Source organism: Odontesthes bonariensis, chromosome 17, assembly GCF_027942865.1.
Source record: "Odontesthes bonariensis isolate fOdoBon6 chromosome 17, fOdoBon6.hap1, whole genome shotgun sequence".
In the NCBI taxonomy this organism is placed as follows: domain Eukaryota; kingdom Metazoa; phylum Chordata; class Actinopteri; order Atheriniformes; family Atherinopsidae; genus Odontesthes; species Odontesthes bonariensis.
Window position 1 is genome coordinate 20099929 of NC_134522.1, and position 23812 is coordinate 20123740.

Below are 23812 nucleotides of genomic sequence, written 5' to 3' on the forward strand. Positions count from 1 at the left end.
CGGTTCAGTTTCAAGACTTTTCCACCGTTCACTTCCCCTCCTTAAGCTTCGTTCAGTGCCGCTGCTTCTCACTTCTTTGTCCTTCAAGTTTTTATTTGTGTCACTCAGTAGTTTTGTCTTTCGACACTTCCCGTTATAATGTACTGTATAAGTCTGTGCTTTTTTTTTCCCCTCAACCCAGAAACTGTGATTTCAACATCCCATGTATCCTCTGCCTGAGTCACTGTAGGGGGAAAAAATAAAGAAAAACACCAAAAAGCCCGGGCAGATATATAAACATTTATTCCCTTAAAAAAAAAAGAACATTTTTGTGAAACAATGTGGATTTCTCACTGTATCAGGGTGTATCAAAGCCTTATAAATACAAATATAGTCAAGGCAGGAAGAGAAAAACAACAACACAAAGGAGTCAAAAATAAAAAGTGTACTGTTCAGTTCTGTTACAGCAGTGGTACAACTAAGCAGTGAACACAAAAACTAAGCCTCTGTCACCACTCTATGGAGATACTTGTTGCGTGAGAGTATAATAGCTATGTAGTAGTGAACAACAAACCTCTGAATTAACATATAAAGCTATTTTATATAGATATATATGATTTATCACATACTCCAGAAGAAGAGTATGTGATGCAAAATGAAGTTAGAAAGTGTGATTAAGCTCAGTGGAGTGATGTGATAATATGTTGAATAAACATCTTTAATAACACTCTCTACATTGGCAATCGTTGTATTTTTACACTTTTCACACAATTTATGTATAAAGTTGAATGTGAATTTTTGTTTCCAAATGTACATTTGTAGCGTTTTCTCATTGTGTTTCTCTATCCGAAACACACAGGAGAACAGAGAGAAACTAAAATGGAAGACTATGGGAAAAAAAAAAAGTCACTAAATTACACCTAGACCCCAAAAGCATTTAAAAAATAAATAAAATACAATACCAATTAAAAAATATATAGCCTCACGTGTATTCTGTGTAGCAACACAGTATCTTCTAACTGTATTGTAGCCAATAGGATGGCTTTCAGTAAAATACTGTATCGTACAAGAAGGAATCTCATCTTCCAGTCAACTCTCTAAAATCTAAGGACCTCACTTTTCATCCAACTCGATCTGTAAAAAGAAAAAAGAAAAAATTCACTACATCAACTTGTATGGAAGACACCACAGAGTAAATGTATGTTTAGTAGTCTAGTTCCACCACAGTTACACAACAGCCACTTTTCTCGCAGACTGAAACTTTATATATACTTTCAAGTAACTGCAAAATGCTGTTGGCTTTTTAAAACTCCCCTTCAGTCTTTCTGTACTACCTCTGGACAAAGCTCAGTTACTAGTTTCTATAGCTGGAAAACTACTCCTTATGTGCTATAAACTGGAGGGTGAATGGTGGTGGGGGTAGAGGGGTCAACACTCGGCCATCTCGGATAACACCAGAAGGGAGGGGGAGGGATGATTAACAGAACCTAAAGAAATGGTGACGGGGGGGGGGGGGGAGTCCCGTCTAACTTGTATGTCGAAATAAAACACAAAGATCTACCTTGTGTCTCAACAAGCCCTCCGAGTGATCTTGTGAGATTTAAAATCCCAGGTCACAAGTCTGATACTAGGCACATTAACATTACACTAGAAAAGAAATCTGTTAGCCCAAACAAAAACTTAATTAATCCTTAATCCTTAAAATTGAATTATACATATCAGTCGGACAGAAATTGTACAAAATTGAGCATCTCAGTGCTAACATGTCCAGATAATGGGTTGGGGGACCAAATCACTCCTGCTTGTACTGTATATGCTCAACTCGACTCAAACGGGCCTGGGTGCTCAACTCATGCTCTAAAGTTAATTCTTTTTGTCATTTTTGTAAAAACAATAGAGCATAAGTGTATTTCAATATAGCCAAATACTCAAAGCTACTCTCATTCCCTTTTTTTTCTTTTGTCAGCCAGCTAAATGCATCAGAAGTTATGATTGAAAATCAGCCTATCAGGACTACAGGTCACCTAAAGCATTTCAAGACTGTTGCTCTGCTCTGATAAAGTCCTGATTTTATAACCACAGCATCATCTGAATAAAATCAGTGTTTAAGCTTTGCAGCGTCGGCCATAGTTTGGTCAATACCTCAATTCTGCTCTTGAAAAAATCTACAGCTATGAGGAATCAACCGTCTACAACGCCACTTTTGGAAGCATGTCATCCTAAAACCTTACTAATCAAACATAGAAATATTTCTGCTGGCAGGAGAAGCCCATTTTATTTCATTACTCCAAAACAGTCATTTGCAGGCTGCAGCATTTTGCCTGAGGATCAGCTCACCTGCAGCTTTTTAATAGTACCTTGCTGTCTTAATTTCTTAAATTTTCTTACATAATTTCAAAATATAAAGGTTTGGAGCAAGAATGGAATATGGGTCAATAATACATTTTCCGTATAACGAATTTATAAATATCTCTAATGCTTCTCCAAAAAGTTTCTAAAAAGAGTCACTGTGCTGAAATCACTGGGAAATGAAGACTGATTTTACTCATACTTCTAAACAACAGATTCATGTTTTGTTTCAAGAATATCGTCTCTAAATGACAGAATTACATGAAAACAAAAATCTTAGGAAAAACATTCAAGGAACTTTTCCCGGCCATCTTTACATCTGGCTTGAACGACTGCATTGATTCCTGTGCTCTGACTTCAAGACTTGCACTGACATCCCACCAGTGATACAATTCCCAGAAACACATAAATACCCTGTGTGATTTAGCCCTGTGTTACACAAACTGAAGTTTTGGTAGAGTTGCGTATCATTTCCCTGCAGATCAAATGCTTGTTCCTTTTGCAGCTTTAGACGGCTAAAACTGCTGAAACTGTTGACGAAAGAGAAGCTCTATCGTGAGTTTATGGGTCACTTCCTGTCTGAATGAGTGTGGTTGAATGTGTGACTAAAGGCAGTATGTGCAGTAAAAAAGGGCGTGTGTAATTGTGCTGTATCTGAATACATTACCTGAATTTAGATCTAAACAAAAGGGACATGTGAGACCTGTGTTTGATGTGTTTGTCTACATGTGTGTGTGTCTGTGGGAGTATTTACGGTGAGGAAAAAGTCAGACATCGGTGCTGTAGGGCCGCGGCGGAGGAGGGAACATGTCCGTGGGATTGTAGTAACTCAGAGGTGAGGAACTCTGCGGGTTGACAGATAGAGGAAGAGAGACAGACGGGTTGTCGTAATAGGTATGGAAGCCCAGGCGCTCCCCTCCGTTACGCATGTTGTCTGTAAGTCCAGAGCGGAGAGGGCGCGGCGAACAGGTGGGGCATGGGTTGTGGTGAGAGCCCGTTTCCAGCTGATCCAAAGAGACCGGGGTGATGGCCGCACCGTCCATGGCGAGGGCGTTGCAAGTGTTGCATGGGAAGTGAGAGAGAGGGTCTGCTCCCGCCACAGAGCCCACGTCCACCTCAGAATCATTTTTCTTACAGCAGAAATACTACAGGAGGTAGACAGGGAGAGACCAAGGGACAGATGGGAGAGTTTGAACAACAAGTGCTCAGGTACTTATAGTCTTGAAAAAGGCACCATAAACATCAAGTGTATTGAAGAAAGCTCAGAGGAAAGTCCTGTTTTTTTTCTCTTAAACATGCCCCTTGATTTAGTCACATTTAATGTTTTTAATGGCTCTGCTAACAGGTTCACATATAAACTTTTGGTAATTTGTATGCTCCAAAACATTAAAGGCCTATCGTACAACATATCCTACACATATTTTACAGAAGAATACCATAATTTGACTTATTGGTGCTTTACAGAGAGCAGATGAACGTAAAAGGAAAGCTTTGTCTAAATCGAAACATCTGGAGAACTGAGAGGCACGTCCGTTCAGTCTCTCTACTCCTACTTCTAACTTGGTACAATTTTACCACAATACACCACTGACGTAGAGTGTCAAAAAGGCCTGCTCTCACTACCAGCTTATGTGGCAACCCAGAAAAAATGGGCTTGAGTGAGTTACACTTGAATGCACATTTAATTTTGTGCAGTTTTTCTAACAAACAGGATGAAAAAATGTCAATCAGCGGATTTCAGATTTACTTTGAGGTTGAACTTTGGAGGCCTTGCTGTGCTTTTCAAAACTGCAGCACACTGTTCAAGCATTTGTCTTCAGGGAGAGCAGATTTATAATCCACTGACACCATTTCCATTCTCCCAGCTTTTTGTCAAATAATGTGCCAGAAATCCCCACAAGCTTCTAAACTAATTTGTCAAGATATTAACAAGGTCACAGTAACCTCAATTTTTTAGATCATCTAGATCAAACTTCATATCAGGAAAGTATGATTATAAATAATCTCTCTCCTTCCAGTAACTGAGAATCATACAAGCGCACATCATGATACCTGGAGTCTACAGTAACAGAGGACTGCTACGATGCACAGCAGTATCACCCCGGCGAGAATTCCTCCAGTTATGACAATAGTTCCCGCTGACATTCGACCAGCTCCCCATCAAACCCTTCAGAGGTGGCAGTACAGAGAGAGACCGTATGAACAATGCAAACCATCAGAATTTGATATATAAACATTAAAAGAAAGAGGTGTCAACGGGATTTCAGTAGCTCTACATTTAATGCAAAATATTCTGCATATTTACATCCAATGTACCATCATCTCGTGTATCATTGATATGTTGAAACTAGTTTGTTATCATACAGCTGTCATCAAACTGATGGGTTGTCTAAAGCCTCGCGGGTATAGATGGGAGATTATGTGAGAGATCTCTGTGAGTTGTTGAGTTATGACAAAACCACAGAACAGCACCAATATTCTATGACAATAATCTATTTCAAAAGTCTATGAGGCGGGATGGCTTCCAAGCAATAGGCTCCCAAATCACAGTGCCTATGTTTCATTTACAGTCTTCAGAATACTCAGCTCAAACAGAATGGTCACTTACATTAGAAGACAGTGGGAGACGCAGAGATGGAGGAATGTGAGAGGAAGGGAAACCATGACAGGCCTGTGGAGTATCGCTCTCAAAGCCACCTCTCGCCGAAACTCCTGCGGGCAGAGAAGAGGCTTTTGTCAAGGAGGAAATGATTAGAATGAGAAATCTATTCTATAGGGCTACAGTTGTCAACTATTGTCCTTGATGAATAAAATCCTTTTTTTTTTTTAATCAAAGTTATTGTTTGGCCTATAAAATCTTAGCTACAAATCATCAGAGCAAGAGTTCAGTTTACAGGAAATATAAATCTTCACATTTGGGAAGTTGTAACCAGCTCAAGCGTGGTATTCTTTAAGCAAATACTGGTATTACTCTACAAGCTGTTTGCGTTATCATTTCTGTGTTTTTCTGCCTGATGACATTAAACCTTATCTTGCAATAAAACCCATACACTCACAACAGAATGTTTTAAGACTACAAAATGCAAGATGTGCTGAATTCCCGAAAAGCTTTGGATGAGAAACACTGGTGATATGAATCAATTAACATGCTGTGTGCAGCAGAACCTTCGCTGCAAATCAGCCATAGGGCACTAAGATATATGCCTATGTGTGGTACAGTTTCAGCATACTAAATCTGACAAGTAGGAGCATCTGCTGCCATTAAAGATTACTGTGAGTGATTGAAAAGCACCTCTCAAAGCCTGAGTAGTTTTAATTGTGGCGGCAATTTGGGATTTTTATTCATAAAGTCGTGCTTTTGTGTCCAAATTGATTTGGATACATCCAACAATGGGAGATGACAAATGAAACGAAAGCAGACATTTATTCACTCGCTACTCAGGAAAGGCGCAAAAAAAAAAAAAAAAGGGGTAAATCTGTAAAATAGGAATAATTAACAGAATGGGTCTGCTGGTTTAAAGCAGGTGTTCTCGAAGTGTAATATGATGAGCAGTAGAAAAGAGAAAAGAGAATGACTGAGTACACAAACACTTGGATGGTTACATGGCCCTTAAAAAGTATAGGTTAAGATATAATAAGGTTTATAAACAGGAGGCAGACTTGAAGTACCCCTCTGTTAAAAATCTAGTTTTTAACCTCATCGATGTAAGGCTTATAATGTGTTTTTTATGTGTTAGAAGGCATATCATGAACAAAAATCAACCATAAATGCTACATCTGAGGATTTTTGCTTTGAATCTCCAGAGCATCGCCTACATCCTCAGAAAGGCGAAGTCAGCTTGTTCTACATCGACTATTTTTTTTTTTTTTTAACTTATCTTGACAACCTGTGGGGTGGAGCTGTACAGTTTAATTGCATGTGCCATGAGGACCCAATGAAACGAGAGGGGCCAGGAAGCTAAGAAAAAGGAGAAGAAGTTAGCACATGAGTAAAAGCAAGGCTGAGTGAGGAGCCAAGGGTCTCAGCCAGCCAAGAGAGCTGTGGTAGCTCGAAGCGAGACAAAACGCTTGTCGACTTTGAATCCTTCAGTCGAGAGCTCACGCAACAAAATGGACAATGCTGCACACCCTTTGCATAACATAGTGCTCAAACAAGTCAGAGGCTTCTTCAGCTCTGCTTCAACAGAGGACGTTGCAGGAGGTCATTCCTGCCCACAGCCATAACTCGACACTATATCTTTCTTTTACAATGATTCATGACTTTATTTTTTGGAGCATACGGAAACAATTTCTCATTTTAGGATTAGATTACTATTATTCCATTCAGCACAGTTGACATCAACTGTACTGATAGAACATATAGCTATGTTGTATGAGAAGAACATAGCTCCATGTATTCACCAGACCGATGCGCACAGCCAGTCAAGGTCAGTTACTGGTCAGATTGGCGTGTGGTGTTATTTACAAAGAGGTCTGGAATCCGGGCCAGAAAGGGTGGGGAAGGAGAAACAAAGAGACAAGTTGTTGTCAATGTGCAGGAGAATTTATGCAGGAGAAGTCCGAGCCCCTCAATCTACTTTCTAACCTAATTAGATAAATATGGGGCGCTTCTCCTTTAGTCCAATCCTGCCTTTGGTCCAACAGTTCACCAGAGCAGTTGTTTTACCCATGTCCATTCTGTGGTTCTTATTTGGCCTTTGTGTCTGGTTTACATCATGTCGAGGAAATTAAATCACACTCTACATGGGATAATGTGAAACTATTTGTTTGCTTACTTAGGCCAGACCTTATACAGAAGTGTTTCCAACCTCGCCGAGGCTTGACAAGGAAGAAAGGCCAGGCAAATGATAAGGGCAATAAGTTTCATACTGTCCTGAGATAAAGTCTTTGTTGCCATGGTTTCAGACAGTACATAAGCAAGTAAAGGCCAGCTAGAGCACCAGGTCCTGATCCAGTAACTATGAGAAAGCTGTTCTCAAAGTAAGCGAAAGGTGGCCTTGACACGTATAAACTGTATATAACTATTTATTTTCCTTGAGAGTTGTAAGTAACATAGGCAGGCTTTAGGACCCGCAACAGTCCTCTGGTTTCCATTTTTTTTCTCTGTTATGACATTTCACATGGAGGGAGAAAGGTCAGAGACTTGACTTGGCGTCCTCTGTAGCCTCAATGATTAATCTGCGTCCTTGGAATGTTGCTCTACATTGATGAAATCTTCAGGACAGTATTTGCTGCTCATATACAAAGATGCATTTAGTGTGACGTTAAGAAACAAAATGGACAAATACAGTACACGACCACATCAGAAGAGCACTGCTGGGATTCAAAACACCTCCTGGTTTTAATGTGCTTTGCAGGTCAATCATCTTGAACAAATAGTCCAGATAGACACCGAGTCACATTAGAGCAAAAGAAGAAAACAAAGCAAATGCACACTCCAGGCTGAAAGAGACTTGCTTATTGTGTGACAGATAGCACAAAATGAGCTATGGGCAACACATAAAGAATATTGATGCCTTGTTTAATTTCACTTCAAAACATCAAGTAGACATCAAAACCATGGCCTGGAACACCCTCGTGATCGATCGGACTCAGAGTGAATAATCTATTACATCAGCATGTGAAAAGGACAATTCATTAAGTAAGATTAATTTAGATTGCTGAGTTAAGGCAGAGAGATTCATTTTAAGCACTGCTCTTATAGTAATTACACCACACACGAGTTTGTTAATCTACTGTTCAAGTCGATTAACTAAATCATGGAGGTATTTTTCAACAGAGGAACAACATTTAATTATGCAGATTAATTAGATTTTTTTCCTTTTAAATCACCCTCCGAATGCTGGTAATATTAATGAAGTTCGCTAAAATAAGAGCTATGAGCCCCCAAAAGCTGTCATTTATAGTGAAATTAGGCATTTGAGTAATGTAATCATTTCAATATCCTCAGACTAGCCAGAAGGTAAGAAAAAAAGCTTGTGCGTACGTGTGGGAGGGTGACGTGGTTTTATCTTGTGCCAGACTCTGGAGCCCCGAGTCCCTCGGTTTGCCCACAGCCAGTTCCAGCAAAAGGTGTGTTTCCTGTGTCCATGTTGCCTTTTAGCAGTCAAATACAAGGCTATATGAGCTGTATCGCTTACAAACAGTAGAGATAAGACTTAAAGGATAAGACCGGTTTTTTGACATTGGGCCCTTGATTTCACATTATAGCATGATGTTCTACTCACCCCTGCTTGTTGTTTGTCATTTGGAGCTGTTCCGAAGATATTCGCGAGGCGTCTGGCTGCTCTCTTGAGATATTCGGCCATGAAACGGTTTCCTATGGGCAAGCTCATACAGGCACAAACTATGCTGTTTATAATTTATTAATTACTCTACACTAGCACTGATAACGTGGAGGTGCGTCGCTTACTTAAAAAAATCCGGGTTATTGTAATTTTGATTTTTTTGTCGTAAAGTGGGTGTTACTGACGTCATCGTCGTGCTACTGCCACAGACAGCCCACAGACCTGCTGCCTATTTATTCATTCGGCTAAAATTCAAAATTAGTAACCCGGATTTTTTTAAGTAAGCGACGCACCTCCACGTTATCAGTGCTGGTGTAGAGTAATTAATAAATTATAAACAGCATAGTTTGTACCTGTATAAGCTTGCCCATAGGAAACCGTTTCATGGCCGAATATCTCAAGAGAGCAGCCGGACGCCTCGCGAATATCTTCGGAACAGCTCCAAATGACCAACAACAAGCAGGGGTGAGTAGAACATCATGTTATAATGTGAAATCAAGGGCCCAATGTCAAAAAACCGGTCTTATCCTTTAAGGTTCTATCGTTCATTATAGAATGAATTCAATTTCTGACTATTTTAAAGTTGTACAACAATCACAGGAAGAAAATGCACTCTGCTAATGTGTGTGGAAATGAGCACAAGAGCCTCCCTCCCCGACAGCTCGCTCTCTGCAGTATCTTCCATTGCGTCATCGTACTAAATTATATACACCAGCGCCACGATAATGTTGTTAAAAGCAAAGTGGGGAGCGAAGAGGTCTCTCTTACCCCCCCATTTCTCCATCTCCACCTGCTCTTCCCCGTTTCTCCTCACTCCTTATCCTACTTGCCTCCTCTCTTTGTCTCACATTCATTTTATCCACCACGTCCTCCCTTTTCGCCACACTGTACATCATTCCCCTCCAGGTCCATCAGTTTAAATCCAAGACCTGTACAAAGTTGACAGTGGCACAATGATGCAAAAAAGATGGCTTTCTGTGATGTATATCGACACAGGCAGAGCAATGGAACCTTTTTAGAAACTAAAATAAGTGATTTTGACCAACATGTAAACCAAATTATGCAAGAACGGCTGAGGTACGGCCTCACACAAGTGTTTCCAGCAGACTAGAGAGACAAAGATGACAAATGACAGAAGTTGGAATACTTGTCTTAAATGCTGTCAGAGTATCTTATCCAACACAGTTCATGTGTGACTGCAAGGGGGTTCACAGCTGGCTGGTTCAACCGAGAAACGCACACGAGAACAAATTAGATCAGACACAAGACAACTCTTAGATTAAACTAAAAGGAGTCAGGAGATCTGCCTGCATTTCCACGAGTTGCTGACTTGGACAAGTGACAGGGTCGGCTAATAGGCAGCCGAGTTCAACAACAGAGAGCACTTAAGTTATGAAGTGAACCAGTCCCAGGTGACCAGCAGACAAGTTACACAGAATGTATCTGTCAAGTGGGCTTTGAACATAGTAAGTAAAGGATCTGCTTCTTCATTATACAAGGCAGGGGTTGTAGAAATGTTAAACTGGGAGATTTGCAGGGATTTCTAAAGCTGCCAGAAGTTAATGTGATGGAGTGTTTGTGTGTGTGTGAGAGAGAGGCCCTTGGATGTCAGCATTTGTGCTCTTTACTTACAACACTGCATCTAGAAGGGTGGCGTGAAAAGAATATTTGGGCTGCGACTAATTATCGTTTTTATCTTTGGGCATTAAAGTCCCCCTCCACTAAGCATCAACTTCTTCTCACCTTGTCGACATATTCATGCGGTGAGATAATCCTTTATGTGCGTTTTATAAGACATGCGAGTAAAACCAGCCCTCATCACTATAGCAGAAGATTTCTGTTTTGAATCTGCAGAGCACTGCCCTTTAGCTTCAGAAAGACCAGATCAGAGAGCCTGGATGATCTACTTGGTCTACCCAGCTACTTGCTGGGTGGGGCACTCACACCTTACAGGAGAAGTTAGCACAAACGAGGGGGAGAAGCAAAAGTTGGTGCGTTTCCCCTCAGGTTGCTAAATGGCAGACGTGACATATTCTGCTTATGGCTGCGATGGCATTACATCACATTCTGTAAGCCGTCACGTCTCATTAAAAGATGGAAAGCTCTCACAGAAGTGAATTCAGTTCATTTGAAGACATTGCAGTGTCCTGTCTAAAATGCCCGAAAAAGATGCGGGTCTGCAGTCTTTATTTTTTTAGAAAACTGTTTCACAAACGTGACCTCTTAACGGCTCCGTTTTACAACTACATGACACTGTTCCAACCATTTATCCGAGAGACACAGCAGGTATGAACATTCAACTCCAATAAGTCAGTCTCTTGCTATTTTTCTTGTAAGATGCTGGGACAGGGAGCCCTCTGGCAGCCTAGTAGCCCTCTGGCGGCCAAGTTTCCCTGCTGTGGCCGCTGGTTGACCGGGACAAAGCAGCACAGAGTGGTAATTCTGCCCTGAGAGAGACAGCTCTTGTGTAGGCAATGACTGCTGTCAAATCAGACCAAAAAGATAGCTGGGCACGCTAAACCTGTTGAGAAAAAACTGATGTTATTACAACCATTTATCTTGGAGACACTGCAGTTATGAGAGGGCATGTTGGCTAAGTTCATTTTTTCTAATGTGTTTTCTGTCTGTTCCATTCTCATTAGGCAATTCAGGGCTGTCAGGGGGGGGGTGAAACCCACAAGCAACTCCAGCAGCAGCCTGGATGCAAACCGGCTGTATTTCTTGGATTTGTTTGCCGTTTCCCCAGGATAATACACTGTGTCTGTGGCACAAGGCAATAAAAGCCTATGAGGAAGCAGGCTTTTCTTAAGGAGGTGGCTGCACATCATGTCGGTTTTTTAACACAGCTGCCTGTAAAGCGATGAGTCCCGGGCAGACGCTCTCTCTTTACTGGGCAGATAGACTCGTACAGATGTCCTGGTGTGACGCTGAAAATTAAGTTGCTGTTTGTGCTGGGAGGTGGAGATTTGGGTGGAGCTCATTTGCATATTCACATATCACAACTCACTGAAATACAACGATACTGGGAAGTCATGTCCCAAGCAATATTAAGACTGAGGTTTTTTTTTTCCCATGGCAAAATTTTGACATTTTACAGGAAAACTGCTGGAGCGGGACTTAACAAGAAAGAAAAGGCAAATGTTTTCCAAGTCCAAACCGTCAAAGCCCAGTGGGACGAAATAGCGAAATAGCTTAAGCAGTTTTAGTGTTTCACTGTTGTTTTGTACAACTTTAGAGTAAAAGACTGAAATGAGCATCATGCCAAAGTTTACACACCAAGATATTTCACTTCTCAAGCAAGTCTAACCAAGGTTCCAGACCTTCCAGAGAGGATCATACAGAGGTTGAGGTAACGGTAGTCTTAGTTTGTAATGTGATAAAGACTCCTCTCCTCTCCAACCTTTAAGCATGGTTGTTGATATGTCATGGATAGACAGTGGTGTAAAACACTTCATTGATAGGAGGAAGAAAGGTTTAATTCAAAACACCAGCAAATGCTTAGAAGTGAACATCCCACCTGTAAAAAAAAATTTAAAATCTGAAGATGAAAAGAAGATGGCTTTTTGCAAAAAGACTGAACCCAAACATACCTCAAAATCCAAGATGGATGATGAAGTTTTTGCCATAGCCCTCACAGTACCTGATTTTTTAAATTTTTTCTTAAAAAAGCACTGCCCTGCATTTGACAGCAGGCTCTTATTCCTTGTTTATTTATCATGAAATGGTACAATACAGAAGTATAAAAGGGATAGTTTTTAAATAGAATTCTAACAATTATCATCCTTAACTTTCTCCTTGTGGAAATGAGGTCACGTTTCACTGAAAACATTATGACCATTTTGGGGCTACCGAAGCTCTGGGCATTTGGATCCAACATTTTCTTATGTCTCGGAGGATTAAGCCCCTACATTGTGTCTGCGCTGCAGGACAATTATAGTTTATAGGACTCTGCATGTCAGGCACGTGCAGAGGGGGGGCGGAGGGTGCCCCTTTAGCCCTTTCTACCCAAAGTGCCCTTTTTTTTTTGTAAGTGTGTGTGTGAAAGTCTGTCTGTGTGGCCGAAAATAATGAATAAAACAAAATAATAATAATTTAGATCTACCCTCGGTCGGTCACATGATCCACATAGACGTGCCCTCAGACGACTTGCCCTGCAGCGAGGCGCTGATAAGCTGCTAGAGACGGAGAGAGCACAACTGACATTCCGGTGAGTAGGTTTTGCAGCGGTATTTATTTGTGCACACCACGGTGTATGCTTGCAAGATGACTGACGAAGTTAGTGAAGTGAGCAGCATCCTGTTTGTGTGAGTCTGACTCTGTGCACACTCTCATAACTTATAGCCGCTAATTAACCACACACAGCGTGCTGAGGGAAAAGGTATGTGTATATGCCTGTATGTATGTATGGCTTCTTTTTGTTTCTATACGTTTCTTTTTGTCATGGGCAAAGTGCATTAGAGAGATGTATAATTTTACTGTCAAGTAAGTTGCAGTGTTTTTCCTACATGTATGTTTCTAGAAGCAATGAGGCATAGGTTATTTCACTAAAACTATGGAATGTAGCCTACATGCTTATTCACATAATTTTGGACTATATTAGTATAAATACAACAACAATGACGATAATAATTAGAAGAATTTGAATTGTGATTTTCTCAACCTCTCATTTAAACAAATCAGCACTTGTTTATAACATTTATATACACACAAATTAAATATAATATGCATAAATATATAACTTTTATAACCTTGCTGTCTTGCACAAACTGGATAGTCAAGCACAAATACATTTAAATACATGATTTCTATATGATTTGGAGCAAATTCGTAACTATACAGTATATGTCTTGAAAAACGTATGAAATGTCATTGTGTGTGTGTGTGTGTTTTATGTGCATTAGATTATAGTTTATCAATCATATTTCATTCTGCAGAGATGCCTCGTAAGGCGAGGACATTAAAACAAAAGGAGTGTTTCAAATTCGTGCTCCATGTGCCCCCTTTTGACTTTGAGCACCTGCCCCTCCAAAGGTCTCTGCACGGCCCTGCTGCTTGTAAGGTCTTTTTTAGCTTTCAGCTCAGAGTAAATACTAACATAATGACAGAAAGATTCAATAAAGTCCGGCTTAATTGAGCCTATATTTGAAGGAGGAATATCACCAGCTGGCTGAATGCAACCAGAGAGACGATGCATGCCCACGAGCCATGAAATCCTTGCAGCTCTAAATTCGACATTATTGTTCAATGACTTCAAATGGAATTGTATGGTGGTGTGTATGCAAGCTACTGTAAGACAAAAAAATTACCCAAATTCTCTACTACCGTCATGGAAACAAATGTACATCCTGTTGATCCTCCCGCTTTGCCGCAGAAAAGTCATTGGTTGAACGAAATGACTGATCTGAATGTAGAATCGTAGGAGTTATAGGACCAAACAATTTTCCCTTTTCTGAAGACTAAAAAAAATTGTACAGATTAGTTGATTCATTACCTGATTTTCTCTGAAAAATAATAGGCTCAGCGATAAGTAAAAGCCGGCTAAGGTTTACACTGAACCTGCACCATGCAGCTGGACTCAGTCCATCCTATGAGTCCGGATCTGAGTTACAACAGATTAACTATATTCCAATTATTGTATAATGGGAGGATAAATAAGGGAAAAATAAGTTCCATAAAGCTCCGGGTTATTGCATTTAGAGCCACTCACCAAAAATGGAACTTTTTTCCGCTATCTAGCTTTCAGTCCTCTCACTCTGCTACAGTGCACAGCTAAGAGCAGATGTAGTTTTTTTATTCCCCCTTTTTCTTTCTTCCTTCCTCTCTTTTACACATAAAATGTGGATAAACGCACCGATCGTATTAGATAAACCTTTGTTCAGGTTCCCATCAATCGGCTAGAAGTGCTGAGAGAGGTGGAGAGGTTTCACACTCCACTTGCAGGACTATATTTAGCCGTTTTGTCATCTCTTGACAGAGTGAAAAGCAGGAGATGTGAGGCAGCACAGAGAGGTGTCATATTTTAATTTGTTTTCTCTGTGGAAAATGAAGCAACCATAGCAGTCAGCTAAATGTCCAAAAATTCACAAGCGCATGGATAAACGTGCACACGCTCAACACAAGCATACTCCAAAAAGATCCCAGATCGAACACGGAGGAGGCAAAACACTGCGTAAGTCAGACCTTTCACGTGGGAAGAGGATGCTGTTTTGAAATTACGAGCCTCTTCTCCCCCACAATCCCCGAGTGAACCGTGGAAATTAGAGAAGCTGTGAAATGAAAATTTAATTGGAAAACTCAACTTAAAGGAATAGTTTAACTTTTGGGAAACAAGCTTATTTGATCTTTCCAGGTGGACAATCTCATTTTCAAGGTGGTTCGGTCAGGGATACGAGAGTTGGTACAGATAGCTTTACAGACAAGAATGTTCACAGTTCTTAACTGAGGCTCTAAAACTAACAGCAACAACTTGCCGAATAAAGGGAGAGATATTGATCAGCCTGCAAGACAGCTATCAGCTCTGTGATGGCCAATCCCATGGCCACACTCTAAAGTCAGCAACTCTCTTATGCAGTATTCTTTTACACATCATTTACATTACTTTAGTTTCAATAAAATGTTTATTGTTTGGGTTAAATACATTTGTTCTATTTGTAAGCGCGCACATTTAGTTACTTATGTATTCTTTCTCAACCGGTGGTTTCTGTTTGTTTAATTCTGTTTCTTTACTGGTATTTACCTGTTGTTCTGTGGGAGTTGCCTGACAAGAGTTGAGCATGCAAACACTGATTGGACTGAACCACCAGTTCCTGCTGGAGGGGGGAGGAGATTTTGAGTTCTTTAGTTAAATAAGTTTCCTATTTAAGTGATTTTTGTATTTAAATTGTAAGACTTTTTGCTCTTATTTTTGGGTGGTTAGTTTATTTATTAATGTGGCTGTAATGTGGTATTTGTTGTAGTTAGTGATTGTATTTTGTTTAGTTACCCCTAATGTGTGTGTTACTGGTCTGATCAGCCAGCATTTACCCTTGTGTGTCATTTCTTTGTTAGGTCAGTTATGTTTTGTTTGTACAGCTACTTTGTTCACATTTTTGCCTGAGTTCAATTTCGTTTCTTTGACCTCTTTTATGAGCTCAGTATTTTGTAGTCGATTTTTGGGTTAAATAAAAAACCCTATTGTCTAATAATTTTCCTGTCTCTTCTCTTGGTTTGACGTGGTCCCTCACAAGCTCACTGAGCAGATGTCTGCAGTCCTATATAAAAATACACCAGACTTATCATCTCAGAAAGTTGTTGTTATCAGAAATTAGAATCCTGGGTATCCTGGATGTGCTGAAACCTCCAGAGCACTGAGGATTAACCCGTTACCACTGGCAATGGGAAACAAGTTTTAATTTGGTTGTTTTAGTGCATGTATCTGGGTTTAAAAATGATGTTTAAACATCATTTTTAGTGTAAAAAAAAAAAAGACATAAGTAACCCCCTCTACCTCGTTTATTAAATCTAAACAATATATGAAGATTAGAAATGACACAATTACACAGGCAGTTGTGTGCCTGAAAGCATTTATTCCTTAACATTGATAAAACCACTAGGTGTCCCTTTAGAGCAGCATAGTCCAAAACAGACTGAACCAGAACCAAAACCAAAAGTGAAACCCAACTTGGAACCGCCACCAAAAAAGATGATAGATCTTTATATCAAGGTAAAAACCAACCAATATTGATTTGTGATAGTCTTTTCATCCAAAATAGATGCGTTATTCAGAAAGAAAAGCTAGACTTTCACTTGCTTTGATAGTTGCCACCTACCTACCAAGCAAGCCTCCCTGAGCAGGAAATGTTCACTTGACCTCCAAGATACCAGTCTGATGGGATATGATGACTTATTACATTACATAACATTCATTTACATTTATTAGTTATGTGGGAAGCAAGCAGAATCCACAAAAACCACACAAGACCTAAAGGATTTGTTGGTAACGTCCCATTCCCTGACAATCCAGAAAACCCTCAGATGGTTTTTGTCCATGCCATGACTGGTGAGAGATATTTTGGTCACATAAGGTGGAGCTCCTCAAGATTTGACAGTTGACCATAATGTTATAGTTGATCGGTGTATCTTGTCATGATATAAGTTGTTTGCAGCTATTTTAGGTTTTAAAATATCATATACTGGACCTTTAAGTTGCTTTAAAAAAAAAAATTAGGAATTTTACCCAGTGACTAGGAACCTTTGAAGGGTCCCTGGGATTTTGGGCGAGGGCTTCTTTAATCACATCAATAAAACTTGGCTGTTTACACCCTCATCGACCAGCAGGGGAAAGACAGCGCCCCCATCTCCTGTTCGACTGCAGCTCTGCTGCTCCGTTGGTGCAGTGAAGAACTTCAAAAGCTTTTTCTTTAATGAACGCAGGTCTGCAGTTAAGATGGTAGGGAACAGGAAAACCTTTTTAATGAAAATGTGCCTGTGGTTGAGTCAACAAGAGGATAAAGGAGACCATCCTAACCAAGCATATAGACAGGTTTTCTTGTTTAAAAGCATTACTGGTTGCGCATTTGGGAGCAAAAATGCTGTAGACAGTCAAAGGATTGTATTAAGCTTATACAGTCAACTTGTATTTTCATTGTTTTTCAATTCTAGAACTCAATTACACGACTATATTTAAAAAAAAAAAAAGCACTATATCATAGTTCAGAGTTTTGATCTTGTGGAAAATTTAAACTGACAGTATTTCTGAATGATGTGAGCGGATTTTTCAACATCGGCCGTGTTTCTGCTCTCCTTATTTGACAATATCAACATGGTAGCGGCATTTGCTTAATTGGGTTCGATATGTGACGACATTCCCGACAAGTTGTTACAACCTGCAACAACTAACCGAAACGACACCTACAGTACAAGACACCTTGAACCCCACATAGTCAGGAATAGAGTTGAGATCTCAGTTTCTCGGAATATTTGAGCAAAGATGCTTTGGTTGTCACCATCTAAGTATAGTGCTGCTTCAAAGCAGGTCATGATGACAGATTTATTGCAACAAATGCTGCGGTTCAAGCTAACATTGTAATCAGTTCCTGCCACCGTCGCAGACTGAACAGGCTGTCATATTTCTAAGTGAGTAATTACATGGCCTGATAGACATCACTGAGAATGTCGCTGAGTGTTTTTACAAAAGAATACAGGCGTGCAGGGAGGTCCTCAGACGCGAAAATTCATATTCACTATGTAGTTTTAAGAGATTAGACTTATGACGCAGCATCTAAGTTTTGGATTTGAAAACTTGAAGTGGGCAGTGCAGAGACTTTGTCACCTTTGAGACTTGCAGAGTACACACTCTGCTCTTTTACTGGCCTGAAGCCAGTCTTTTTCTGCTCCTGGCAAAGGACTGAGACACCCTTTGGAGTCAATTTTCACCCATCTTTTTAGGAGTTGCACAGAAAACCCAGCTGTGTAACGGCAAGCAAGGACTTTATGATTGGTGATGGTCCTCAGACCACAGTATGAGTGGCCATTGCTTGTAAATTAAAAAGATGCAAGTGCCTGGATGATGACATGAAACAGACTTGAAAACAGTAGTGCTGAGTCCCTTATTTGGCCTTGAATGAAGATTTCTAGATTTGATTATGAATAAAAAACAAGTTTCTGTCTCAGTTTTTCACCAGTTGTTGTGTAGCTATAGAGAATTATCAGTTAGTGTAACTGGGTGTAAACACAGAATGGTGCTAAACTGTATGAACATTTTACTGCAGATGACAATGACATAGCTTTGTGAAGATGGTGGAACATCACCACACCATTTCATTTTCAGCTGAAGACAACATGAAATAAAGGATATCGATCAAAGCTGCTGTATAAAGAGGATATGTTCGTTACAAATTCCTTTCAGAGACACGATTGTACAACTGGGGACAGATGGGACACAGAGGACGCAGAAAGAGAGTACGAGGGTGGAAGTACATGAGTGGCTCCCTGATATATCCATTCTTAAATAATGATGTGAATATTTTGTTGAGGTGGCCGCCAACTTTGCTCTGGAAATCACAGCGACTCCCTGCAAAATTTACAGCTCGGGGGCTTCAATTATTCAAGTATCATTCCTTCGACAATATTTTTCCATCACGGAGCAATTTAGCCATGTCGTAAAATCTGGACTTTTCAGCCTCGTCCGCATCTGAGAGCACTCATCGCAGCGTGTGAGGAGAGGAGCACATCCACATCTAGGACAGAGGCACCTGATACCAGAGCAGAGGGGGGACACAGGCAGCAAGAGCTGGAATAAGGGTAAGGAAAATTTGTGTGTGTGTGTGTGTATGGGGGGGGGGGGGGGCTCATTTTGTCATCCCTTTTTTGTCCCCATGTGATTGGTAAATTGTGCAATTGATTTCTGTCTCGTAACCTCAGCATAATTCATTTGGGATCATTGTCGTTGAATCAGAACATCAGAACTGAAGAGGTTTAAAGATTGCACCACTTAAAACCAAAGGAGCAGGAGCTGTCCAACATGAAGATAAGAGTGGATAAACATAAATTAGCATTTTCCCCAGCAGAGTTTGCAAAATCCCCCGAGGTGCAGATTCTAAGATCATAGACACCACATAAACAACACAGTGGTTTAGTCTTTTTTTTTCTTCCCCTTTTTACTTGCAACAAACATTGTGTGTGTGTGTGTGTGTGTGTGTGTGTGTGTGTGTGTGTGTGTGTGTGTGTGTGTGTGTGTGTGTGTGTATCTGAGAGAGACATCACACATTCACAAAACCTACCTGTGGAAGTCACCATCTGGAGGACAGCATATTCGGCTGTGCAGCAAAGCCCCCTGGGAAATCAAAAGAAAAAGATATGACATCAGTCAAAGCCATGATGTCAAGAGACACCTCTGACCCCAGCAGTGATGCAGTCAGCACCGCGAACTGCAAGAGAAGAGCCGGTCCAACTCTACAGTCTGTCCTCATTTCCATCAGAAAACCATTCATCACCTGCTTTTAGAATCATCAACAACAAGAGTTTTTCTGGTCATCCATGGCACAAAGCCAGAAATCTCTGTAGAAATCTCCTCGCAAACAGCCTATAAAGTATACTAAAGAGTAGGAAGGTGAAGGAGAATGGAAGTTAACAGTCGGAAATCAGTTTCACTCACCTTCCAGCGCACTGACATCAATCCACTTCAAGTAAAAGCGCCTGTACGACATTATTACGGAGGGAAACCGCATGACAGAGTTTTTCCTCTAGATTAAAATCCAGAGCTAAAATTTTAATTGCCGGTTGCAGGTAAATTGCGTAGCTCCATCACCGGACAAACTGAGCGCACGCCAAACACTGCTCACCTTTCAGGCTGAAGAATATCTCAGCAACCTGTTTGAGAGACGGTTTCTCCCTTTCTTTTCTTTCAGAGCTGCAGAGGGTCCCGGCGTCCGCGAACAGCGCTTCCCCGCACACTTTAGAGTCCAGCGGTTTCCTCCGCGGCACCTGTGGGAAATTAAAGGCGCCCGGAACCAGTCTGCACTCGCCTCACAACCGGAACCATCGCGTCATTATCCGTTGTCAGTTAGCCCAGTTCACTCGCAGCCGGGTGCCGGTGAGGGCCTGCGGGCTTTCTCCCTGTCAGCGGAGCGCTGGGCATGGATGAGACGAGGCAGCAGTGAGGATGCTGAGTGTCACAGCTCGGCATGGCTGCGTCCTCAGCGGGGCTTTCGGGGGGGAGGTTTGGCACCAGCTGCCGCTAGTCCCGGTGGGGCGGGGAGAGACAGCGTGAGTTAGGTGTTCGTTTGCACTTAATTGGAAGGATAGAACGGGGTGGTGGAGTGCTGGTAGTGAGCTGAGGTTGGTTAACATGCTCAAATGAAAGTTAAAACAGCTGTAACGGACTAATAACCCTTGGATGGTCTTCACTTTTGGGACCCTCTGTCCCTCGGGTCAAAAAATATACCCGGGACATATTTGGAGCTTTAAAAACAATTCTAACATAAAAATTTTACTTCATAAAACATTAACATATATATTGCCTTTATCTCAATTTCAAACAAGCGAGATAAAAATATATGATTAATGAATACAATCGGTCTGTACTAGAACACAATTAACAATGGAAGCGTGACGACTCTTTTTGTCATAGCCTAAGGTTAGAATTGATGTTAAAAATTCACTATACTCAAGACTTGGGTGTCGTAAATAATGCTTATCTTGGATAATATATGGAAGCTCTCTCACTGGGGACGAAGACCATTCATTTAGTCCATTCTTAGACAAATATGTCTGTGAGGCTCTTCCAGTGCTAGCTCTTGGGCTGCTCCAGCCTTTGGTGCATATTCCGAGTGAAGGCCATCTTCAAATTCACTTTCAGAATCAGAACACTCTGAATTGACATCTAAATTATCCTCATATTCGGAAACATCTTCCTCTTCCACATCACTATGTGCCTGACCCTCTTCAAATATGAGTTCCAAAGCCCTCTGGCAGCTAAATCTTTTGGTCATACTACTGATGGTGGAAGACTGTACTGCGATTTAGAGGATAGTGCGAGAAAATGTTTGATTTTTACAATATTATGGAATATCTAAAAAAGAAAGTGATAACAAACAGCTTCTGTGTGCTTTGATGATAATAATGTCACATTGTGTGTGTCTGTGTGGGTCTGTGTGGGTCTGTGTATGCGGGTCAAATTGACCCGAAAACCATATGAAGGATGTAAATGTATGGGGTGTAGTAGTATTATATATGTATATATATATTTTTGTACATGTTTATCACAGAAAATAAGCTAAGGCCGTTGAGTTTCAGGTGAAAAAAAAAATCTATACTCGTACCATTTTTCTTTCCGAATACCATACAAGGGATAAACGATAACAAAAGATGCCAAACTGACCCAGCCTGCTTATCAAATGCCAGGCAAAGTTGACATATTTTTGACAAAAACCTTTGATTGGGGGAAAAACAAAAGGTACATAGAGGATTTGAGGCACTTTAAAGTCTGCAAATCCAAGCAAATCTCTGTGAAACATGATATTCCCACCCTAAGTTTTCCCCCAAAAAAGCCAAGTTCAGTGAGAACTACTGAAGCATCACTGCAACACAATGAGAGAAATCCGTCTCAAGGGACGTAATAAGAGAGTACCGTTCTTTTATTTCCTCTCAAATTAATGATCACAAAAGGCATCTAGTTAGGCTTCACATAACAGCGATTACAAGCTTATCCAATTTGGCTGTGAATGCCCTCCAATTAAAGCTCAGATTCTAGAACTGGGCATTCACGTCCAAATTGGAGGAAATGTTTAGGAATTACAGCCTCTCCTTTGAAAGAATGAATTTTAATGAGGTAATTAAAGCGAAAACTGTTCCGTGGACTGGTGTGGGCCATTACCTCATTATTTTTCTATCAATTAGGCAGGTAAAAGGTCTCTGAATTGATTCCAAGAGTGGCATTTGCATTCAGAATCTGTTGCTGTGAAGCGACGGCATGCAGACGATGCAAGAAACAGACTCTCCTCATTAGATAACTGCAACTTAAATATAAAAGCAAATATCTAAAGTAACAAAATTTGCATGGGCTCTAAAGTATTTCCAGAACCATTATAAGGAAATTATTTTTAGAGCAGCTGCTTCAACAGGTTATTTGACCACTGACCTTTTTGGAAGAGGGCTGCAAGACATTGACATTAACATTAAAAATAAAAGATAATTATTGTACTGTCTGTGATTTACAGCTAACTTTTTTTCTGGTACGTGGATGCAGGCGATTATCGTAAAAACGAACACGCTTAACTAAACTTGTTGTGCACTACCTGGCAACCCAAAAGCAGTCAATATAAACTGGTTTAAAGCTGATCTAGACATTTCATGAAGTGTACTACGGACATCTCTCAGTGTATGCCGTGTGAAAATATTGGCACAGCGAAGAATATTTTGAACACACGGCGCAGTGTGTTAGGAAGGAATGTGAACAAGTGCGATCTCAGCAGGCCTTTGTTTGAGATAAATTTGGGGGTTGTTAACCTAACATTCAAAGTGTGCAGCCACATCTCAAAGGAAGCTGAAGAGTTATAGAAGAGTTATTAAGGGCAAACAGTAATCACGGCCAATGATACATGCAGCATGAATCTCATCTTTTCAATTTCAGCCGGAGCCAGCCATCTCAAACTGCTTATGCAAACAAGGTTTCTCCTGACCATAATAAAACCCCAGTAATGAGGAGCTTTAGTCTGCATGGCTACACTTATTTAAGCGTAATCTTGATCCAGCAAATGACTCGTCTCTTTAGCATTTCCCTGCCTCAGTGTGCCTCCATGGCAAGTTGAGCTAGCTTTATAGCAGGGGGCTGATGAAGGCAGCGCCAGTGGGGAGCTCTAAGATTACCGCTCAATTGAATAAAGGAGTCGACACATTACACCAGCTTAGATGATACACCCCACCGCACTGATTAATTTAAAACCACCACTATGTTATACACGGCACATGGAGGCACACACAAACGTGGCCAGCCCTCCTCTCTTTAACACAGTCTTCACCTCCATCTCTCTCTGTTTGTTCTTGCTGCACACACACACAGGCTCACAATCACACAGTGTGGCCTCTGCCTCACCACTTGAGTTCATTACTGCCTTGGCAGGGTTCCTTAGATGAAATTAGAAAGACAACAGGGATGACACAGAGTGTAGCGGCAGAAAGTTTACACGGGGTTAAATCAAGAGACCGAGTGTGGGTCTGTGTGCACGCAAGCGGAACAAATCTAATCTAATCTTCGCTGATTCATGGGCAAGCTTGTCTGCATGCATTTGCGATACACTTCCTCTTAGCGTATGTTTTCAGTCTAAGAGATGGAGACAGAGAGCGAAAGAGACACAACAGCTTCTGACAGGGGTACACAGCATGAGAACAACTCTCTGGGACAAAGTCACAAAGCTTTTCTTAGCAGGGACCACCAGTTACCGTCGACAAGCAGCCTGGAGTTCATTTACGGGCACCTCTACTTGTGACACAGTCACATAGCTCGAAGGCTGTATTACGACCTCCTCATCCGAAGTGCTGAGATGCCGCTGTGCCCGCATGCATAGCCAAACAACAGGAAACATCACATTGTAATTTTCCCAACAGGCAAATAAAAGTATAGATGAGCTGCTCCGTATTCAAACTTCTCGAACACACCAAAAAAAAAAAAAAAAAAAAAAAAAAAAAAAAACTTAAAAAGAGGGTGAAGATGGTTAAAC

The 23812-nt window shown here is 40.8% G+C and overlaps 1 protein-coding gene across 2 annotated transcripts; it reads right to left on the reverse strand.

The window, feature by feature from the left end:
- Positions 1-267: 267 nt before the first annotated feature.
- On the reverse strand, positions 268-20293 carry LOC142366086 (protein FAM163A-like). Of its 2 annotated transcripts, XM_075447885.1 has the most exons (6): positions 19937-20293; positions 19376-19428; positions 4937-5040; positions 4381-4495; positions 3083-3473; positions 268-1113 (listed from the first exon to the last, which is right to left on the reverse strand). In XM_075447885.1, the coding sequence occupies exons 4-5, from the start codon at positions 4471-4473 to the stop codon at positions 3096-3098; spliced, it is 471 nt and encodes a 156-aa protein (XP_075304000.1). In that variant the 5' UTR covers positions 4474-4495; positions 4937-5040; positions 19376-19428; positions 19937-20293; the 3' UTR covers positions 268-1113; positions 3083-3095. The 2 variants fall into 2 exon arrangements, with proteins under 2 accessions (XP_075304000.1, XP_075303999.1); XM_075447884.1 differs by having other exon boundaries at positions 268-3473.
- Positions 20294-23812: the final 3519 nt, after the last annotated feature.